At 43.5% G+C, this 22,893-nt stretch overlaps 1 protein-coding gene across 5 annotated transcripts in view; it reads right to left on the bottom strand.

Moving 5' to 3' along the window:
* Positions 1-8,047, bottom strand: part of LOC114079455 (zinc finger protein 420-like) — a 45,857-nt gene extending 37,810 nt beyond the window's left edge. For all 5 annotated transcript variants that reach the window (XR_011704740.1, XR_011704737.1, XR_011704738.1 and 2 more), the window contains exon 1: positions 7,927-8,047. Coding sequence is in view for 1 of the 5 variants with exons in the window: in XM_071602484.1 (XP_071458585.1) it covers positions 7,927-7,929 (3 nt within the window). In the remaining 4 variants the exon portion in view is untranslated. The remainder of the gene's footprint in view (positions 1-7,926) is intronic.
* Positions 8,048-22,893: the final 14,846 nt, after the last annotated feature.

Here is a 22,893-nt window from a genome sequence, read left to right as displayed (position 1 = left end):
CATTGTTATACAACTCAGATTTATACAACAAAAGAATAAAGGAAACTATGCTCCTTAGCCTGGTTTTAACAAACTGAAAAGAAGCAATCCAAAGCATGGACTAAGATCCAGGTCTCTGTTGCTCTAAATGTGTTAACAAAAAGATAAAAATATGCTAATTCTCTTTAATCCTGACACACATTAATTTGGGAGTGTCCAATAGATTATATTACACACACTCACACACACACACTGCTTTCATGCAAAAGAGATAAAACATTAGGGTGATAGGAGATGGTGATTCAAAATATTGTTGCACTTTTGTATTCTCAGTGCTCCAATTATTTGGCACACTACTCCCAAGTTCATTCATCCATCAATTTATCTATAACTGAAATCTTATTATTGTTTTTATTTGTGTGTGACAGAGAAAGACAGATACAGAGATGGACTATCATTTCTTTGCTGGTTTCTGCCACAAGCTAGGCAAGAAGTTCTGCCTTGGTGGTGCCTGGAGGGCCACTGACGCTGACATTTCCCATCAAGCAGGTGCATCTGGAGCAGAGCTGATGTGTACTTGGGTGGTGGAACGGGGGTGAGTGATGTCTGTGGGTTTGTGGGTGGGTGTGATGGTCAGGAGCTTAGACTAAGTCCTATTCCTGATCACCAAACACACCCACAGCCTTGCTTCCATTCCTGTGTATCTCCTACCACCCTGCAGTTGGACCTCGGGGACTACTCATACCCAGGTAGCTCAGCATTGAGTTTTCTCAGAGTCCTCTTTCACACACTTTGAAACACCTAGTCCCCCTTCCTCTTTCCATGTCCCAAACAATTATTTTTATAATGTCTGGGGAACCTTTAAATACTGAACAACTGTATTTGAAATAGTACTTGGCTTTCCATTTCTTAGGCTATGGAGAGCCATTCCCTCTCTTTATGGCCGCCATCTTCCACCCTCAGGAATAGAGATAGTAACACACATTTGCAAGTCTACATCTCATCCTGAGCCAACTTGTAATAATATCAAAATCAAGAATGCAATCCCTGCCAGGAGTGGTGGCACACACATGTAATCCCAGCTGCCTGGGAGGCTGAGTCTGGAGGATCACAACTTTGAGTCCAGCCTCAGTAACTTAGTGAGACACTGTCTCAAAATAAAGATATGGTAAGAATCTCGGCCAAAGTCTAGTCCCTACAAGTCAGAAACCAAGAGAACAAGAAAACAAGCTGCCACAAACACGTTTCCAGACACAAGAGGTGACAGAATCACTAGCCAGGGGAACTTTGTGTTCCCCATCCAGAAGAAGATAGAGTCAGGAAAGAAATCTATCAATCTCCAAAACTAAAAACAGTATTATCAGGAAATTATGAAAGCATCAGACCTTTCCTTATGTAGATCAGGGTTGTTCACTGCAAATAATAAAAAAAAAAAAAATTCACTGTTAGCTATAGAATGTTTCTTCAGGAATAAATTCTGAGATTTAGTGTAAAGCAAAGAGGGAAATGTTCCTCAGACTACAACACAGAACATATTAATACTTCAGATTGAAGAAGTTGTATGACAAAAGTGTTGCTGTTTCTGACAATAAGATCTAATCTCCAGGGGGCTGGGGATGTGGCTCAAGCGGTAGTGCGCTCGCCTGGCATGCGTGCGGCCCAGGTTCGATCCTCAGCACCACATACAAACAAAGATGTTGTGTCCGCCGAAAACTAATAAATAAATAAATAAATAAATATTTTTAAAAAAAAAAAAAAAAAAAAAAGATCTAATCTCCAAAAATATTCTGCAAAAGATGTGCATGGCTTTGACGACCACTAGTCAGCTTTACTGTGAGCATCTGGAAACACAGTTAATTTAAATGGCAGAAAGAAACTTTCCTACTGTGAAAGAAATCTTCAAAAATATTATTGCTAAAAATAGTAGGGAATTTATTTTCAGTTATGAATGTTTTAAGTATCCTGACAATGGACTAATGTCACAGTGTTAGCAGAGACACACTCCTTCCACAGACTGTAGGAAAAAATCATTCTACCTTCTAGTGACTGCTGACACTGCTCACCTTAGGGTCACAAATGTTTCTCTTCTATTTGTTTAGACAGGGATTTAACCCCATGCATATTAAACCTGAGCTAGAGCCCCAGCCCTTGTTTTAAAATTTGGAGACAGGTCTTGATGAGTTGCTACAGATCTACCTAAATCCCTGAGGTTGACCTTGAAATTGTAATCTTCCTGACTCTGCCTCCTGAGTCTTTGGGATTATAGGCATATGCCAATGCACCCAGTTAGAAAACAAATCTGCCGCAGTCTGGCTGGGCACAATCAGGAGCCACTTGTCAAAAGAAACTAACTTTATTTTTAGAACCAAACACGCCAAACAAACAGCCTCTCAGGAAAAACCCCTCAGAGCCTCAACTGCCACCACCGGCTTTCCACAAGCCTGTCTCTCCCCCCACAAGCTTCTCCCCACCTCCCACAATCCTCCTGCTCTTGAGGCCGATTGGCTGGGTCACGTGGGCAGAGCCAAAAAGTCCCCCAATGAGCAGCTCCGTGGTCTGAAAGGGCAGGGAAACAGTCCAATGAGCATCACCGCAGAGGAGCCAATCAGCTAGATGTTGCTGGGGCCGAGGAGCCAATCAGCTAGATGTTGCTGGGGCCGCTGTGAGCCAATCATCAGCCGGCAGCTGGATTGCTGGCAGCTGGAAGTTTGCTGGGGCCCCTTCGGCTGTGGCTCTCAACATCTGGTGCAAAGGCCTATCCACAAGTATAGCTGTATGCTGGACCGGTAGTCAGTGACGGGTATGATCCAATTGCAGTGGTACCAACCTAAGACAGGAGGCTGACGCCTAGAGGTCAGTTCGTCCGATGACGGGTAAGGACCATATGTTGAATTGGACTGCCTAACAGGCACGGTCCCTAAGCCACATGCTTGTTGTTTTAAACAGAGAGGGGGAGATGTTGAGAGCCACAGCCAAAGGGGCCCCAGCAAACTTCCAGCTGCCAGCAATCCAGCTGCCGGCTGATGATTGGCTCACAGCGGCCCCAGCAACATCTAGCTGATTGGCTCCTCGGCCCCAGCAACATCTAGCTGATTGGCTCCTCTGCGGTGATGCTCATTGGACTGTTTCCCTGCCCTTTCAGACCACGGAGCTGCTCATTGGGGGACTTTTTGGCTCTGCCCACGTGACCCAGCCAATCGGCCTCAAGAGCAGGAGGATTGTGGGAGGTGGGGAGAAGCTTGTGGGGGGAGAGACAGGCTTGTGAAAAGCCGGTGGTGGCAGTTGAGGCTCTGAGGGGTTTTTCCTGAGATGCTGTTTGTTTGGCGTGTTTGGTTCTAAAAATAAAGTTAGTTTCTTTTGACAAGTGGCTCCTGATTGTGCCCAGCCAGACTGCGGCACAAATCCTTTAAAAAGTTCATGGTAAAACAAAGTAAAAGTACTATGCCATTTGAATCATAGCATGGGAAACCAATAGCTGATAATATTGTGGAGAGGGGACGTTGTCATTGGGAATGTGGAAAAGAAGCTAGAATTTTAGGAATTTATTGGCAGATGCACAAAGGTTTAAGATGGGAAACAGAGTTCTGGACTTGGCAATTTGCTTCCCATGCATTTAGAATATTCAGCAGGATTCAAGCAGGTGGCACATACTTATAATCCCAGCAACTCAGGAGACTTTAGTATCTATTCAAGGCCAACCTGAGAAACTTGGTGAGACACTGTCTCAAAAAAAAAAAAAAAAAAGTACTGGGAAAGTAGCTCAGTGGTAAAGTACCTCTGCATTCAATCCCTAGTCACTGCCCCCCCTCCCCCAAAAAAATAGAAAGGGAGAAAGAAAAGCAAGCTCAGCAGGAAGGAGGAACTGAGGATCCTGCAGACTATAGCCCCCTGATGCAGGAAAACAACACATGTAGTTGTGATTCTGATGATCATCCCACTCCTCAGTCCCCACACAACCTGGGAATGTGCTAGAATGCTGACACTTAAGTGCCCAGATAGGGCTTCAGGTAGGGGCTGAAGACACTCTGCAGAGATAGGGCAGGACTCCCAGGGTCTCCACCACTGACATATGCCCCACTTCACTGTCCAGCTGGGAATCAGGGCTGACCTTCCCCAGAGCAGACCCAGCCCTGCAGATCACAGAGACTACCACAGGGATTCCCACTCACGACTGTGAGTTCCCATGGCAGTCAGTGTGGCCAGTGGCCAGCAGCCTCGCTCCCTGTTTCAGGAGGCCACTGCACGCTCACCATTCACTGGCTTTTAAGTGGCCCAGTTTTCTCCCTGTAGATATTCAAGCACCTGCACAGCAGAGCAAACCAAGCCTCCCGAGCAAAGCAGCAGGAGCCTAGTGATGGCCACCAACACTGGCAGGCCCTGGAGCCACCCAGGGTGGCCAAGCCTGCCCTCTTCACTGGCTGTGTGCTGGACTGAACAATGGTTACCTAAGGGCTCCTGAGGGACAGGGCTTAAGGCTTCACCCTCTCAGGCTGAGCCCAGTGAGTCTTCTGTCTGGGTGATAGATGACATTAAAAGCAGGAATGAATGGGGTCAGAATGACAGGTTCTTGGCTGCAGCTTTCTTTCTTCTTTTGAGGTGCTGGGAATTGAAATCCATAGCCTCAGGCCTCCGCTAACCAAGGGAAGGTTTTCTTGTAGTAATGGAATCCAGCCCAGCCAGGAGGATATTTGCCTTGAACATTGCATATAAGCTCCTTTCAATTTAGGGTTATAGATGTCTGTATATTAGTCATGAATGGAAATAGTATAAAATTTTATAATTCTTATAAAATTTCACCTCCTTTGTCTGCTCTCTGCTCTTGTGAAGAGACAGATTGAACTTTGAACTGGGAGGCACCCACCCAAAGCAGCAATGTTGAATGATGATATGTGAGGCACAAGAGTAATTTAAAAGTTTCTAGAGTTCCCAAATCCAGATGACAGGATGCATGATTGATTGTCAAAAACATTCCAGGAAAGGAAGGAAGGAAGGAAGGAAGGGAGGGAGGGAGGGAGGGAGGGAGGGGAGGGAAGGGAAGGGAAGGGAAGGGAAGGGAAGGGAAGGGAAGGGAGGGAAGGGAGGGAAGGAAGGAAGGAAGGAAAGGGAACAGTTGATATTTATTTTGAGAAAAAAGGAAAAAGGTGGTTTACTGCTTTGCTAGCAAAGGAGAAACAGAAAACTCCTGGCCCAGAGACTGTGATTCTCCTCATCAGCAGGAACAGGAGGCTTTTAAAGAGGTGATTCAAAGGCTAAGTTCCATGTGTTCTCTGTTGGAGTTGTAATTCACTTGTAGACAACATTAAATAGTTGGGAGACAGTCATTTCTGAGATCTTGTGGTACAACCAAAAAGTATAGATTATTTCCTTCCTGTCACGGGTAGTACTCAGGGACTGGTAAATCTACCTAAAATAGGAAAGAAAGGTAATCCTGTTTTCCCTAAGAATAGGGAGGGGGAGAGATCAGGGAGGAACAGGGAGAGAGGAAAGAAGAAAGCATATCCATTTTAAAAATAAATTGCAGTGGCAGAGCAACAGGGGTTATACTCAAGCATAAAGTGGACCACTGTTGCATTTCCCCACTGTCAAATTCTACATTCCATTTCTATGGAAAAATGGGCAATGACATCTCCAAACCAGAAGCAGATATTTTAGGGAATGTGTCATTCACCAATTTACTTACCAGATGATTTGAGGAAATATATTCATTTTTCTGCAGCCACAGGGAAGAGAGATTTTCCTAATTTACTTTTCCTATTAAAATTTCCAAAGATAAACCCTAGAACTTAATCTGAAATAGCCTCCAAAAACAGAACAGAGAAGGAACCTATAGTACACACTCAGGAGAAGAAAAAAGGCAAATAAACATTTTTAATGATTAAAAAAGCAAAATAATTTTCTCCCTGAAATCTCTCTCCTGCCTCTTTGGATGGCTTTTCTTTTTTTAATTTTTAAAATATTTTTTAGTTACACATGGATACAATGTCTTTACTTTGCTTATTCATTTTTTATGTGGTGCTGAGGATCAAACCCAGTGCCTCACATATGAGAGGCAAGAGCTAGTCACTGAGTCACAACCCCAGACCTGGATGGATTTTCTTATCTTTGAGAAAACAAAACAAAAATGCAGGGTAGAGACTTGAACTGCCAATTTATATAGGAGATATCTGTGTTCAATAATCATACAAAAATTAACACCTTTAGACATTAGAAAAATGTAAAATAAAACCCATTGTAGACAACATTAAATAGTATAGATGAAGATATGAAACACATGAATTCTCATAAACTGAAGGAGTTTAAGTTGTCATTATCTATTTGTGGAAAATGTTTTACTATTGAAGATACCTGATACTCTCCCACCACAGAGATTTAGGGAAATCACCATGACAACATGTAAGAACAGCCATGTTTCATACAAACACGGGAAACCTAAAATCCTCCTAAAACACGGTTTAGGAGAATGTACATTTTGGAAGAGAGAAATAAGGAACTGTGGGGAAAAATGGTCACTAGGGACCAGCCACATTCTTGCTTATATTATATCTGGTTTTAAAACGGTACAAAGTACCATGTTTAAATTTTATATTGGTATTACAAGCATGTGGTATTTCACATGTACACATGTTTAAATAGAAAAAAATGTAGAACTATGAGAAAATAAAAATAAACAGAAGTGAATGAAAGACTCAATCACAGCATTCCATGTGTACATGTAACAAAACTCATCATTATAAAGATGACCATTTTTCCCAAAATCAATCTACAATATTTTCCCATCAAAGTTCTTATGTCATAGTGAATTTCATTTTATGTATCTATGAAGCAGGAATCTAAAAATCTATGAATAAATAGAAGGATAACCAGGAGAGGGCGAATGTGGAAGGCAGGAGGAGAGGGAAAAGGTAATCACTAGGGACTGAAATGGAGCAAATTGTATTCCATGCCTGTTGGATTATGTCAAAATAAACCCCAATAGTACTATAACTGTAATGCATTGATAAAAAAAAAAATCAGCATGCTTTACTTTTAATAAAAGAACGCAAAGCACAAAGTCCTAAAACTCATCCACAGTTAAATATGTGTTAAGCCAAAAAACTTTTTTTTAATATATATATATATATATATATATATATATATATATATATATATATTTTTTTTTTTTTTTTTTTAGTTGTAGATGGACACAACACAATGCCTTTATTTTTATGTGGTGCTGAGGATCGAACCCGGGTCCCGCCCGCGCTAGGCGACCGCTCTACCGCTGAGCCACAATCCCATTCCCCAAAAAACTTTTTAATTACAAGAGCAAAAAACGTAGCTAACATTACCTCGCACATGTATATTAGACATATGAAGAAAAAAAAAAAAAAGCAAGGAATCACAATATAAACAAGTCCATACAGGAATCCAAATGTATGTAAGAATTACATTCTTCATTACAATAGAAAAATCTCTATAAATGGAAGCATAACAAGGCCAACCTCAGCTACTTAGGTAGTTCCTGTCTCGAATAAATAAAGATAAAGTACCAGGACGTAGCTCGGTGGTAAAGCATCCTACGATCAGCTTCCAGAACCAAAAAGAACCAGGAGAGGAAGCTGCTAGCCCAAGGGAAAGCCAGGTCCCTAGACCGCAGCTCTCCCGCAGGGAAATCCCACGTGCAGGGCAACCCGGACGCCGTCCAATCACCGCGCCGTCAGGGAAGAGGCCGCCGCCCGCGCTCACGCCAGAACCCACCTGCGGCACAGGGCCGGCTGCGCGGCGTCCCCGCCCGGCTGGCCCGTGGGACTCCCGCACGCTGCCCCAGAGCCGGGCGCAGGCCCACAGACCCCGGGGGCTGCCAGAGTCCCGGCGGCCATCTCCGCTCCCGCCACAGCGGCCCCGCGGCACCCAGGGTCTCCCTCCCCAGACCCCCTCCGCAGGCTCCAGACGCCCCCGCACACTCACCATTTCTCGGCACTCGCGAGCCAGGCCGGCTCCCAGGAACCCTCAGAACCTGCAGGCGGAGCAGGCTGGGCCGCCCGTCCGCACACGGGAGCCTCGATCCTGAGGGCAGGAATGGCGGAGTCCGGGAAAAGCGCTTTGGCCGGATTGTGGAGCCCGCCCCCTCCTCGCCGGCCGTGAGCAGGATTGGACAGTGCTCACTACACTACCCGCTCCTCATTGGACACGGCTGCAGACCGCGCCCCGTGACCCTGAGCTCAGAGAGTCTGCTTTCTGAGTGACAGAAGAGGACAACCAATTCAGGCTTGCATGAGGCCAGAATGACAGGCTGCAGCTTTCTTTTTGTTTTTTTCTTTGAGATCTAGAACGGACACCCCAGAACTCCAGACTGCAGTGATTTTAAGGGAAATTTTCCTCCCAGAAGCAGGGTCAAGCCCAACCATCAGAATATTTGCACTTTAGCTTACATATGAGGTCATCTCAACTTATGGACTGTATATGTTACCATATTATTCATAAATGAAAATAATATAATGACAGTTGCTGTAAAATGTTATTTAACTTTTCTGCTTGCTGGTCTCATGAGGAGACAGATTAAACTTTGAACTGGGAGGCAAACCGCTAAAGCAACAATGTCCAATGAAAACTATATGCAAGGCACAGATTTTTTTCTAGTATTTACATTAAAAAATAAAAGAAACAGTTGAAATCGATTTTAATAACATAACCCAATATATCCAGAATATTACCTTTATGTGACTAAAGAAATACTACTAGTGAAGTATATGTTATTTGGAACAACACCCTCAAATCTCTCTCCAGCATATCTCAGTTAACAGCAGCCACATTCCTGATTTGGAGGTAAGGGGCCTGGTCTAACCCTTTATATGCTAGCATTGAGGGATACAGTTGCTTACTAGTATTTCTTCTCAGGCCTAAAGACACAATGCCCTGAGTGAGAGCAGGGAGCTCCAACCAGGAAGTGTCCACTTGATGCTGGTCACAGGTTCTTTCCCATTGCAGAAATCAGACAGCAAACAAATGAAGATGAGATCCCAGGAGGTGAGGGACACATACCCTGCAATCTGTACGCAGCCTTGACTCCATTGTTTAAATACTTTAAATGCAAACTTCTCCTTTGGCAGTTTGGCCTTAGACCTAATGGCCAGGCTGTGATATCTGTTTCCTCCTGTGGTCAAAGGCCCACGCTGATAAGCTGCTAGGCTGGTAATCCTGATGAACTATATCTCATTCCAAAGCCAAAATACCTCCACCAGATCACAAGGTTTATGCAATATTTCTTATTCTCTTCAGACTTGGAAAGTGACAATTATTCAAAAAACACAGAATCTGTGAGATATAGGTATAATATAGTATAGTGTATTACATATTATAATACAAATAGAACCCTCTCATGTATCTGAGTCATCTTGGGGCTCCCGTTCCAGGATCCGGGGAATCTGGTTCTGTTTACATCTAGAGAAAACATCAGCTAGAATTAATCTCAACCCACCATTACACAACAAAATATAGGTTGATATTGAAAATGTGGTGAAGTTAATCAGGGTTTATCAACTATAAAACAGGTTGATCTAGAGGGCTGTAAAAGACCACCAAGTCCTGTGTTTTTAAAACCCAGATGGTCAGGCGCTGTAGAGGCGAGCAGCTGAAACTTCTTTATTGGGAGTATAGCATGAAGGGAGGTCAAAGGGGGACATATAGTGTTTTATGTCATCAGCTGAATTGTGTCCTCTCCCCAAATCTCATATGTGGATGTTCTAAGTACCAGTGCCTCAGACTGTAACTCTATTTGAATGTATGGCTCATGAAGACATGATCAGTGTTAATCCAGTTAGTTGGGGTGAGGGCTAATCCAATTAACACTTTGTCCTTATAAGAAGTAGCAATAAGGACACAGAGAAGCACAGGGAAATGTCATGGAAACAGACAGAAGATGGCAATCTCCATGTCAAAGAGTGGGCCTCAAAGGAAATCCTTCCAGCCAGCACCCTGATATGTAGCCTTGGGAATTAGGACAAATAAACTTCTGTCCTAAACCCCCATCTGTGGTATTGTCTTTTGATGCCATATGGTACTGAGGCAGCACACTAGGAAACACATACTCTGTCCCTGCAGCATGTCTGAATGAAGATGCAATTGAATCATGTCACATTCCACCAGCACTGAAAGGCTGAACTGCTGCAAGAAATGACATTTCTCACTAGAACATTATGAAGGCAGGTGAGGACACAGCTGCTGGCCTGATGGGGCTTTAGAGATTTGTTTTGTGGTGTGGTACAGTCCTGAAAAACTCAGAGAGTAATTTTACCTCATTTGTTTGTGCAACCCTCACTCCTCTTTGTCCCAACCCTTTCCTGACAAAGATGTGAGTTTTTAAGTCTTGTAAAGGAGTGTAAGTAAAGTGGAGATGACTGGCACATGGGCTACCTGGGGCAGGTAGCTAAAACGAAAACAGTAGCCACAGGAAAGGAACATTCAGGGCCCAGTAAACATTGAAAATGATGTGAAAATATTTTCTCTGTTATTTCTACAAGTGTGCAATCTGGAGATTTACACCTATTCAGTTGCCAAAGGGAGGAATGCAGTCTAGATTTCTTGGGCAATGGGAATGTAGGTCATTCAAGTGGTCAAGTCCTCAGACAGAGACTAGAGGAGTCCCCATGCTTGGCTATTTGTCCTGGCCTATCCTAGAAATCTCCCGTACCTGCCATGGAGACCCTACCCCAGTAGGCTCATCTAACCTCAGACCAGAGATATCATTGTTCATGATGTGGTGAACTTCCTCTTTCCCCAAGGAGACAGAATTAACAAGGAGCTGCATGGAACTCGCAAAGAGATTGTCTTACATGTAGGCCAAAAATTAACGCCGACCATCCTGACTGACTCCACAGGACACTTCCATTGAAAAATCTTTATACCCAGATCAGGTAAATGTGAATAAGTACATAGGCCTCCATACAGTGGTGACGCTGGGTCAGAATAAGGTCTCTGGATAAATATTTGGGTAGCAAAACTAGGATCCACTACTTAATAACCAGGCATGTCCAGTGGTACAAACATGAACATTCTGCCAGTTTCAACATGAGATACCCTACTCCTGTCATTGTAGGTCCCCTACAGTCTCCCCCACCACAGAGAGAGGGAGAGGGAAAGAGAGAGAGAGAGAGAGAGAGAGAGAGAGAGAGAGAGAGAGAGAGAGAGAGAGAGAAAGGCCAAAGGACTTCCCAGGGGTGATCACAGGACTGGCCTGGATTGGTCCTCTCTGGGCTGCTCTTTTACCTGTGAGTGCCTCCTGATAAGCGGCCACAAGGGTGTTGGGTCAGGGCTGAGTCGACATGTGAAAATGCTCCCACTCTAAACTTTTGGTCCTAGAACCTTGGAAGGTTTGCACACATCAAGAAAACATCTTGCTCTGTTGTGCATCTCCTTCATGTGAACTGAATAGGGGACTGTCTCCAGAATGCATGTGCCTGGTCACCAGAGTTCTATGTTCTGTTGGGTCCTAATGCTAAGAAATTGAGGTCGCTTCCTCCAAGTGCAATGACCTGGACCTCTTCCTGTACTAAGACCTCCCTAAAGTGTCCTTTGGGATGTTGACTTGTCATTTGCTTCTCTATGCAAAATGGTACAAACATAAATGGCCTTTCTGCCCCTTGGGAAGCTGTCAGTGTGTCGCTGCCCACCTCAGTGGAGGCTTACAGCAGGCCTGGCAGGTGCCCTGGGGAAGACTCAGACCTGGATGGCAACATGAGAACCCCACTAAACTAAACTGAGTTTAATCCATATCTTGAGTCCATTTTCTGTCTGGAGGCAGAAAACTGCCATCAGCACATAAGAGTAAAACCCGCCCTGTGCCAATGTAAAACCCAGCTGGGCCTGGGCTCCCTGGCTCTGTGCTGGGCCACTTTTGGAGAGAAATGCCTGCGACGGCCACATGATGACAGCCTTGCACAAACCGAGGCCAACCTGAGTGCTCTCCCTGGTTCCCGCCAGTCACAGGGATCCCAGGCAGTGGGTGCACACCTGCCTTTCTAAAAAACCTCAGAGACCCTGCCCAAGGTGCATCCTTAATTGCAGCTGGACACTCTGCACTTTACAAGAGAAAACACAGCATCAGAACTGCCCACCCCTGCCTGTCTTGATGCAAACAGAGCTGGTCTGTTTCAAAGGGAGCTGTGTGCTGCCTTGCTCCCCAAATTTCAGGGCTGCAAAAAGTCTCATAGTACAGAGAAGACACATTGTAAAGAGGAGCTCAAGGGTCTCTGTCTTTAAGGAACAACGTTTGGCTTTCAGTGAGTCCAGGAAAGCTGATTCCAGACTTTCCTAATTATGTAAATAACTCCATAGACTTGCCAATAAATAAATATGTAAAGACTCTGACTAATCCACTGAAATGCACCCTGCTTCTTTCTGCCCTAGTTAAATGTGGGAGGCCTTAAGACTCCTGTTCCCGAGATCCCTTCACATTGGATGATACAGCTGGGAGTCGGGTCCTTTCTGCTCCACTGTGCTGCACCCTGAACCTCTACCTTCCTCTCAATCTCTGACACCTTTGGCAGCCTCCACTGTGGGAGAGATTCAGAAAATACTGGAACACACTTAGAGACATTTCATCCTCAGGCTATGATGCCTTCAGTTTGGTTCCATGTTCCTTTCAGTATTTTGAAGTTTGTTTCTCAGTAACTGCATTCAAGTTATTTTGGGGATCAGTTTGCTCCATTTATGACATGGAAACAATGTTTCTCTTGAAGCATTGACTGGGAAGCTTAAGGCACATGTCCAGGATTCATGGATGCCTAGTACACAGGTGTCTCACCCTTGATGATGAAAAAAATGGATGTGGGTGAGAAGAGGGAAGGGAGCCAGAGGGGTGGACAGAAAATGCGCCTGCCCCCATGAAGTGCAGGCTAATGGGAGCCAGGCCTGGTTCTCAGGTCTTGGTGAGAGGAGTGGGCACTTCCGTAGCTAAGGCCATTTCCCCAGCTAAGCCAGCCTCAGACTGGTAACAAATGTGCCCAATGTCCTCCCAGCCCTGGCGTGCCATGTGACTGTGGGAGTCACAACCTGAGGTCAGTGCACTCTTGTCTTATGGAGGTTTAATTAATGCAGCCATTCTTTCCAGGGACCTTGGGCCAGGTGCTGTGCTGAAGGCTGGCACAGACTCTTGGCATGGCAGACATGGCCTGCTCTCTCCTAGGATTTTCTGGCCAGTACAAGTAGCAGCCTCAAGAAGAAGAAAAGGCAGTAGGGGACCAGGCTCTAGTTTCACCCTCGTGTTAACAAGCAGCCTGTCACATGTGGCCTTAAACAGTGCTGATGAAGGAACTCCCTGCTGGGGTCCTGCTGAGGGGTTGGGCAGCAGGGAGACAGAAAGAGACTCAGAGAACTGTAGGAGTCACTTGTGGCATGGTCTTGTGACCTTGAGTTCCCTTACATGGCCAGAGGAGCAGCCAGAAGCAAAGGATTCACTTGTGAATATTCACCCTGGATGGTAAACTCCCTGAGACCAGGGTCAGGGCTCAACATCCAGGCAACACTGACACGTTCAGCTCCGTAGGAATGCCCAAGCCTGAATATTTAGGGGAAAAACCTCAAGATGACTTGGGCTCTGACAATGCAGTGCCATTCTTGGTGTGGCAACTCCCAAGAGGCAGGACATGCTGAACACACCAGGATGAGCTTCCTAACCTGAGTTCCCAGAGACGGCTGTGCGGGGCCTGCAGGACAGAGCTGGGTGTCCCAGGCAGCTCTGAGGCTCTGAGTGGGGACAGGGGCATAATTGGGTCATATCTTTCTATATTTCTACACACCACCCCAGAAGTTCCCTAGCGCCACTGTAGTTGTATATGCTTCGAGACCTTTAGCTCAAGAAGTGCAGCTTCAGAGAGCACAGTAGTAATCTCATCATTTACATTTGAGCATTACATCTGAGTTAGTGAACCATCCATATGTTTCAACCATCATTCTTAAGTCTGCAAAAGAGCTTGTAGAACAGACGTACCAACTGAACATGCCATATTGTTCCTCTTGAATATTGAGGTTCCTTCTAGTTTTTAGCCAGTATAAAAATAATCTGTAAAATATAAAGATATTACCCAAAATAGTAAAACCAGAGTGAGGGTAGAGGAAGTATTTTTGGATGGGAGAAGATTTCTGTTCTCTCCCATCCCTTTCCCACAAGACCAGACTTCCTTGGATCCTGTTTCCTTGACACAAGCTCTTCCCTTGAATGGTCTTTGTCCCCTTCGCCTCTTTGTGTCTTTTGCCCCTACTCAGCTCTCTTCCTGGGGTAGTTGTGCTGAATGAAGGAGGTGGGAAGCAGCGCCCCCTCCTGGCCATCCCCCATTAGCACTGGGAGAGGAACCAGCAATGGCCAGACCAAAGTTCAGTTGTGAAATAGAGCTGAGAAGCAGGGAGCACCCCATTATGAGAGAAAAGAGCCCAGGCCACAGCTTGGCTCCTGGAAGACACAACCACTCCATATTGCTTTCTGAGAGAGGTGAAATTTAGTCTATGTGCAGTGTCTGGTTTAAGAAGTCAAGTGAACCCTTCCCCATCCACAGGGTGGAAAGTCTTGGAGTCTTCAGGATGAGGGTGGGGTGGGGTGGGGCTGTTGGGAATCGTTTGAGTTGACCCAAGCCTCTGATGTCTACTTCTATAGGATTAGCAGGTAATGTGGTTCATCTACATGTGAGAGAATGTCATTGTGACTGCATGGCCATATCACAGAGACTAGATCAATCTAGAGTGAGGGGTTTGCACACTCTGTCCTTGGAGCTAGAAGCTTAAAGTAATTTGGGGTGGAAACAGTCTCAGTTGAATACAAGATGAACTTGTGCCAGGAATCAGGGGACATTGATCCACTACAGCTCTGCCCCAGCTGGTTGTGCAGGGTGGGAGACAGGGCCCCCCATGGCTGGCTTCCCTCTGTGTGTGTAAGGGGCTTCTCCTGCAGGCTCTCATGTTGCCTTTGGAGTTGGTGGCTCCTCTGTCTCTCCATGGAGATTAGTCTCTGGCAGACATTTGAGCAGCAGGTGGACAGAAGGACAGTGGGCAAATATGTGACTGTGCTCAACCTAGTACAGCCTGGCTTTCTGGGGACACTATGCAAAATTGTTTTCTTCATCCCAGAGCACTTACCCAGAAATAATCACAGAAACAAGGAACAACAGAAGATTAAATCTCCAAAAAATCCAATAACCCAATTAATAATTAGCAAATGAACTGACCAGACACTTCTCAACAGAAGAAATATAAGTGGCCAACAAATATATGAAAATATGTTCACCATCATTACCAATTAGGGAAATGCAAATCAAAACTACACTGAGATTTCATCTCATACCAGTCAGAATGGTAGCCATTAAGAATACAAAAATAAAAATAGGTGCTGGAGAGGATGTGGAAGAACAGGAACACTTTTGCACTGTTGGTGGGACTGTAAATTAATACAACCACTGTGGAAATCAGCATGGAGGCTCCTCAAAAGACTAGGCATGGAAGCATCATATGACCCAGCTAGACCACTCCTCGGTCTTTATCATGAAGAATTAAAGTCATCATACTACAGGGATACATGGATACCCATATTTATACCAGCACAATTCACAATTGTTGAACCATGGAACCAGCCTAGGTGTCCATCAATGGATGAATGGATAAAAAAAGTGTGGCAGGGATACACAATGGAGTTTTATTCAGCCATAAAGAAAAATGAAATTGTGTCATTTGCAGGAAAATGGATAGAACGAGAGACCATGGTGTTAAGTGAAATAAGTCAGACTCAGAAGTTAAGGGTTGTGTGTCTCTCTAGGGAAGCTAAAGAAGAAAAAGAAAAACAAAGCTGGGGGTGGATCTCCTAAAAATTAAAGGTAGGTCAGAGAGGAAAGGGACAAAGGGGTGGGACCAAATGGGGAGAGAGGAGGGGGATTTGCTGGGCAGTGATGTTGGCTAAATTATACTGTTTTAATGGGTGCATGTACAAATATATAACAAAAAATCCCAATAATATGTGTAACTATAACGCAATAATAAAAATGGGGGGAAAACATTAAGTCCATATAAGCCTTGAAAAGGACCTGATTCTGGCCACAGGTTGGAGCATGGCTTTTAAGAGACTTGCCCCCTTAATGGGCGCAGAAGGTTGAAAGTTACACTTTCCTACTGGGCTAGTATGAAGATGAATATAATCCAGGACAGATTGTATTTATTTATTTTGCGTTTCAAAATAAAACGTTTCCATGCAACGTAAGCACTCTGCCTATTGTGTCCAATGGGTAAATCAAGTCTGAAAGTGCTTGCTTTTTTTCCTGTATTATACATCCATTTCTGTCAGTGGGCAAACAATTGTAACCGACAATTTCTGTCTAGTTTCAGGCAAATCATTTTTCACTACATCTACCATGCACATGAAGAACCAGATTCCTTGAGTGAACAGAACAGGTGGAGCCAGGTTGTGGATTCCTGTCACAGGTGTCAGAGCCACGGTCAGTTCTGATTGGCCACATGTATTAGAATTTCTTTAGGCTGAGCATGATGGGAGGGAGGAACTCAGAGCACTGCTCTCTTCTGATTGACTGAATGTACAGTGGTCTTATTGGACCCAGCAGCTGCCAGAGCCCCTACGTGCTGGACACTGCAGGCTGGAAATGGTCCTCTTATGAAATCCTGCCGGTTGTACGGAGCAGAGGCTTCCCATCTGTGTAGGTGACTCTCTAGCAGGAAATGTCTCACCTGCAAATCTTTGTGCAAAAGTGATGGAAACGTATGTCTGTCTTGTGGAGACATCTAACACATGGCCTGGGGACTGTGGGTGATGAGTAGCCTGGCCTCACTGACCATGGGCTGCTGCATCAGGGATCAAGGGCCTTTGCTGCTCAGGAACAGGGTTCAACTGTATCTCCCAGGGGACCTCCCGGCTAGTGTGTGAGAAGGGAGGACAGTCCTGGGGTTTGGCTCTGTCTTACATTTTCCCCTTTGGCTTTTCCTGAAAGGGCTGAGATGAAGGCCCCAGAGAGCTTGGCAGTGGAGCTGGAGCCGATCATGAGAACCTGTCAAGTCTTCACTGTGGCAGGGCTGGTGCCTTCTGGGAAACTGGGGCAGCATAAAGAGCCCCAGCAAACATGGATTTTTGCCATCAAGTCAGAAAGAGTTCAGAGATTTCACTCAGAGTAATAGGCATAATTTTATCGAAGGGATAGGAGAAGGGAAAGGGGACAATCTTAAGGGAGAGGCTGGGTTCTCCCAGAATGGAGAGAGACAGTGTGCCTCTCCTGCCCTCCAGTATGACTCGGGATCCCTGAGAAGTTTCCAGAGAGTCCTGCCCAGGTCCACCTCTTGACTTTTGACTGACAGCTGCATCACTTGGAGACGTAGGAGAGGTGTGGATCACAGGAAGCTGCGTGGTATAGTAGCCTGCAGGTAGGGCAAATGTCTCCTTTCCTGGGAGAACCAGAGTCCCCCCCAGCCTAGACCCTGGCCTGACCCATATTGGGTAAAACTCACAAGAACCCATCTGTCCTCATGTTTACTCACATCAGTCTCTGGGGACAATTGTGATGTGTAGAAATTAGAACAATCAACCAGCTTTTACTGGGTGTATCTCAGGGAATACGACCAAGAATTATGGTATAGATTTGAAGGTACTCTCAGCACAGATTGATTTGAAATTTTTAAACCCCCTAAAATGGAGTGTGGTCCAGTGATCTGTGGGAGGAGTGAGTGAGTTCACTTAGCAGTGATGTCATGGACATGTATCACTGACACAAAGGAAGTCACCACCAGGTCAAGAAAGCACAGCAGACCTACGTTCAGAGCTCAGACGCTGATGTTTTTCCGATTAATGTGCTTATTTTCTATGAGTTGTGGTACAAGATGGAGTCCCTCTTTATGCATTAACTTATTTCACTTCTTTGAAGTGAATAAAAACATTTTTGTATTTCAGCATTTGAGATCACTGAATCTTAGAAAGTGGTATCTCAAGGATTTAGTATTCATTATAAAAATGAAATTTAGTGTTTAAGTTAAAATAATTTCTTCCTTGATGGTGATATTCCAAAATTTTTAATCTAAACTATATTTAAGAATATTTAGCCACACATTATTGCAGTGCCAGTTATTATATAAATATGAAATGTCTCAAAAAATTAAATACTTGGAGGGAAATCTCATAATCAGAACAAGGAGGAATTAATATTTTGGCAGTTTCTTAATGCAAACTAATTCCCTTTGTTTAATGACCAATGCTAACTTTCCTATCCCCTGCCTATGGGTACCCAATATCTGGTCTATGAAAACTAGAAAAAGAGACCCTGTCTTTATCCCTTCTGCCTGTCTCAAGAGACACTTCCTTTTGCTTCTTGGTTAAAGGGGATATTAGTTCATAAATGATTCTGGGGGAAAAAAAACCACCCTGGCAAGTGGTTAATCTAGATAAGAACTATAAAAATCCTTGTTTTTTAATGTATATTTATGTGCAAATGTGTATTGTATATTGTCTACATGGCACCAAATTGGGTTATAAATAATGAGCACTCATAAAATTAAAAAGACAGATCCAAATACTTTCTAGCTCATGTGACTTAAATAAACCTTTAACAAAAAGTCAATTTAAATTGATTTAGAAATAATAATAAGAGTAAGTTGGGGCTGGGGATATGGCTCAAGTGATAGCTGCTTGCCTAGCATGCCTCGTGAGGCACTGGGTTTGATTCTCAGCATCACATAAAAATAAAATAAAGATATTTAAAAAAGAGTGAAGTTGTCTTTAAAATAACCACACATTTTTCTAGGTGATCAGCCAATCAAGAATGTGTTTTCTATAATGTTTAATGTATAATGTCCATTGCCTTTAGTATGTTTCCTTGTCAGAGAAAGATAGTTTAAAATGTTAACTGTGCTCATGACATTGTGGTTTTTATGCATAACCTAAAATTTACTGTTAAAAAGAGGTTTGGCATAAATTGGATTTATAAATGTATTAGAGAATATTATCTGATAGATTTGCAAAATTAAAGTGCTAAAACATCAGCTGGTAAATATAAATTCAAATAATTTGGCTTATTAAACTCAGTAATTTGGGTCTACTAATCTGGGTTCCCAAACACCAAGCTGCACTCAGCTCCAGTATCTGCTAGGGGCAATACTTTCTGTGTTTGGGGACCAGTGGATGGCAAGTTCCACATGTCCCCACATGTCTCCACAGGGTGGGCACCTTGGCTGGATTCCCAGTCATACTGGAACAAAGTCTCTTCATCCCCCCAGAGTAAGACAAACCATCTTTCATTTGCACAGCCTTGAAGCCAGCCTCAGCAAAAGCAAGGTGATAAACACTCAGTGAGACCCTGTCTCTAAATAAAATACAAAGTAGGGCTGGGATGTGGCTCAGAGGTCGAGTGTCCCAGAGTTCAATTCCCAGCACACACACCCCCAAAAATCACACTGAGATGCTACTATTCATCTATACAATGTCTAAAAACCAAAGAGACTAACAAGAACATGAGGAGTTTTGGCAAGAACATGAGGATGTGGAGGAACTGGGCTTCTCCTGGATTGCTGAGACCACTTGAAAGACCGCTTCTTAAAAATATCAAACAGAAGCCTAGGATTTGACTCAGCCATTCCACTTTTAGTTAAATGAAAGCATGTGCCACAAAAAGACTTGAACCAGACTTTTGTTTTTTTGTACCAAGCATTGAACCCAGGGGCAATTAACCACTGAGCCATGTTCCCAGCTACCTTATTATTATTATTATTTTTAATTTTGAGACAAGTTCTAACTAAGTTATTCAGGGACTTGCCAAGTTGCTGAGGCTGGCTTTGAACTTGCAATCATCTTGCCTCAGCCTCCCAAGCCACAGGGATTACAGGCGTGCAATACTATGCCCAGGTGTTATCTGTCTTAAGAAAGAAGGAATAATGGCAAGAGAAGACAGCTCACAGTTTTTTCCTCTTGTGCTTTTTTTGTGAGTTTTTCCTAAAAGGAATTGGGAAGCTTTTTCATTTCCTATATCTTATGGGGATGATTGGGAAATAACCACTGTGTAAAACCGAGTCTATTTGGAGTTTAGTTCTTCGCTTTTGTAATTTTCTCCATGCATTTACAGTTACTTGTTCAGTGTTTTTCTTCCTTTCTTCTTTCACATCTAGAACAAAACTTCTGAGATCAGCTTTTCTTCAACAATGCTAACCTGGAAATAACCACACACCCATCAATGGGTGAGTGGAGAAGCATATTTTGATATAGGCATATAGAAAATACTTCTCAACAATAAAAGGAATAAAGAATTGATAGTTTCTAAAACATGAATGGATCTCACACTAAGTAAAAACATCAGACAAAAGAATATTACATACTATGTGATTCTATATATATAAAATTCTAAAAATATAAGTGAATCTGTAGTGACAAATAGAATATCAGTGGTGACCGTGTGACTGGGGATCCTGAATTGTTTCAACACACCAACTTGCACCCTTTAAGTTATACACCATTTATTTTCTTAAATTATGCCTCAATAAGGCTGTTGATGAACATTCATTCTAGACTTTCCTGTTCTCCAAAGTTCTATTTTAGGCTTTCCCCCTCCAGGAGTTCTCATAGTTTCCCCCCATCTTTGATTATTCTCTCTTCCCCTTTTCCTATGTGAACAACAAAAATTCTCTCTTCATTTCATGAACAATTCTGCTCTTGTCTTCAACTCTTAACTTGTGACTCCAGCTCTGACTTGGACCCCTGGCCCTTATCCATCTTGTGATTAAGACCAGAAGTTCTAGAGCCAAAGCACATGGATTCAGAAGCACTGCTCTCCTACTTCTTAGCTGGGAGCTTCAGCAAGTGGCTTACATCTCCACATATCAGTCGCCTTTTTACAACTTTCAAACAACACTAATTTGGAGAGAACCATCTTGGTGAAGTGCTCTCCTACGCTTTACATTTTAAAAGACTTGTATGCTTGGAGAACATGAATGAATCTAATATACAAAGGAGTCAGTAATATTGGCATCACAAATATACAGATGTCCTGTATGTTAACTTAGCTTTTCCTTTAAAATGAAATTTAGAATCTGCAATGAAGGTGTTTATTTAACCAGAATTACAAAGCAATCATTTAAAAAACTTTAAAACAAGACAGGTATGAATCCTAATTATTTTAAGATTTATTTTTTCTAAGTAATAAAACCTAGGAAACACAAGAAATTATCTCAATAAATAGAGATAATGTTTTAAGAAACTCTTGTTGTTTTAACACATACAGGATTAGATTCTGGTTTATATCAGTACAATAAATGTTGACCTTAGAAAAAGCCTTAAATAACTTTAATTGACTGTGATAATTATAGCTGACATAATCACACACACAATTTTTTACCTTCTAAAAAGCTTTTGATACTTAGACTTTACCATAAAAAATATTTTTATCCAGACACATTCTCTTTTCCTTTTTTCTTACCAAAATATATTTCCATGTCTATAACTTTTATATTTCCTTTTTTTGGTGTTGACTCCTTCTTAAATTTACATTCTGAAACATCCTTACAAAAATTGTGGATTTAGAAAAATTAATCATTTTTAATAAGATGAAATATTTTTCCTCTTACAGATTTTCACCGTAACAGCACAGCTTAATTATTTTTATACTTTTCATATAGAATTGCATGTGTTAATTAGAATTTTAACTTTTAGTATCCTTGCTCTTTGTGAAGAAATATTTAAAAAGTAATCTTAAATTATTTTTGTATATAGTGATAATTTATAAAAACACCTTAAGTTCCCAGGACCATATACTCATACTGATGCCTATGGAGGACAGACAGAGTAAAGACAGTGTCCTTACCACTGAGGATAAGTCATTTGCCCCCATAAGCACATACAGTACATGTGTCTCCTACCCCAGAGAACATCTGAGTATAGGTGTGCTCCAAGGACTGTGGCTGTAGACCACGGTGGGGAAATCTGGCTCTGTGAGGGAGTTCTAAAGGTGGTTGTGAGAGGATGTGCAAATCATGCATGCCAGGTCCTGTCACAACCCCAGAGGACTAAATCAGGAAGCAGTACAGCCTCCCAGGGTATATGCAGCAATTGGAGCTACTGTCTTGGAACTGGAGAAGATGGGTGTAATTGAGCCCACACCGCCCCTTTAATTCTCCAGTGGCCATTGAAGAAGCCTCATGGCACCTGGAGCATGATGTGGCTTATCAAGAACTGAATACAGTGGGGCCTTCTTTGCATGCAGCAGTTCTCTCAGTGCTTGACATCATGGACTAATCAACCTTGCAGCTGGGCACTTTCCACTGTGTGTTGGACCTGGCTAACACTTTCTTCTCTACTGCTCTGGCTCTGGAGAGCCAGGATCAGTTTGTCTTCACATGGGAAGGCCAGTAGTGGACATTTCAACTGTTGCCCCAAGGTTATTCGCATAGCCCAGGTTTGGTGGCCAGTGGACGCAGTCACCCACTGTACATTTCATTATGTTGATGATGGGCTGTTGACTTCTGACTCTGATGCAGATTTAGAGCTTGCAGCCCCAGCCTTAGTCCCATGGAGACATGTGGCTGGACAGTAAACACTGCCAAGGTGCAGGGACTTGGCATGTCAGGTTCTTGGGTGTGGTTTGGTTCGGGGAAGACAAATTGTGCCGGAAGCTGTTATTGATGAAATCCAGGCCTATCTGGGACCAACAACTGTTGCGCAATTGCAGATCGATGTGGGCTCATTGGGACATTGGTGACCTTTATTCCCCATTTAGCCCAGTTGTGTCATTTCCAGTATGTCCTAGTGAAGACAGGAGCTCAGTGGGGACTGGACGCAGCAGCTGAACAGGGCTTTCAAGCCATAAAGAGCCATCCAGCAAATGCAGGCCCTACAGGCAGTAGACCCAGCTTGCCCGCTTTGAGCTGGATGTCCATGTAACCCAGGATGGTTTGTGTGAGCCGTAGGGCAGAATGATG

This window comes from Marmota flaviventris, chromosome 16 (assembly GCF_047511675.1).
Source record: "Marmota flaviventris isolate mMarFla1 chromosome 16, mMarFla1.hap1, whole genome shotgun sequence".
Lineage (NCBI taxonomy): Eukaryota > Metazoa > Chordata > Mammalia > Rodentia > Sciuridae > Marmota > Marmota flaviventris.
The sequence above is the reverse complement of the archived record's forward strand: the minus strand, read 5'-3'. Positions and strand labels throughout refer to the sequence as shown.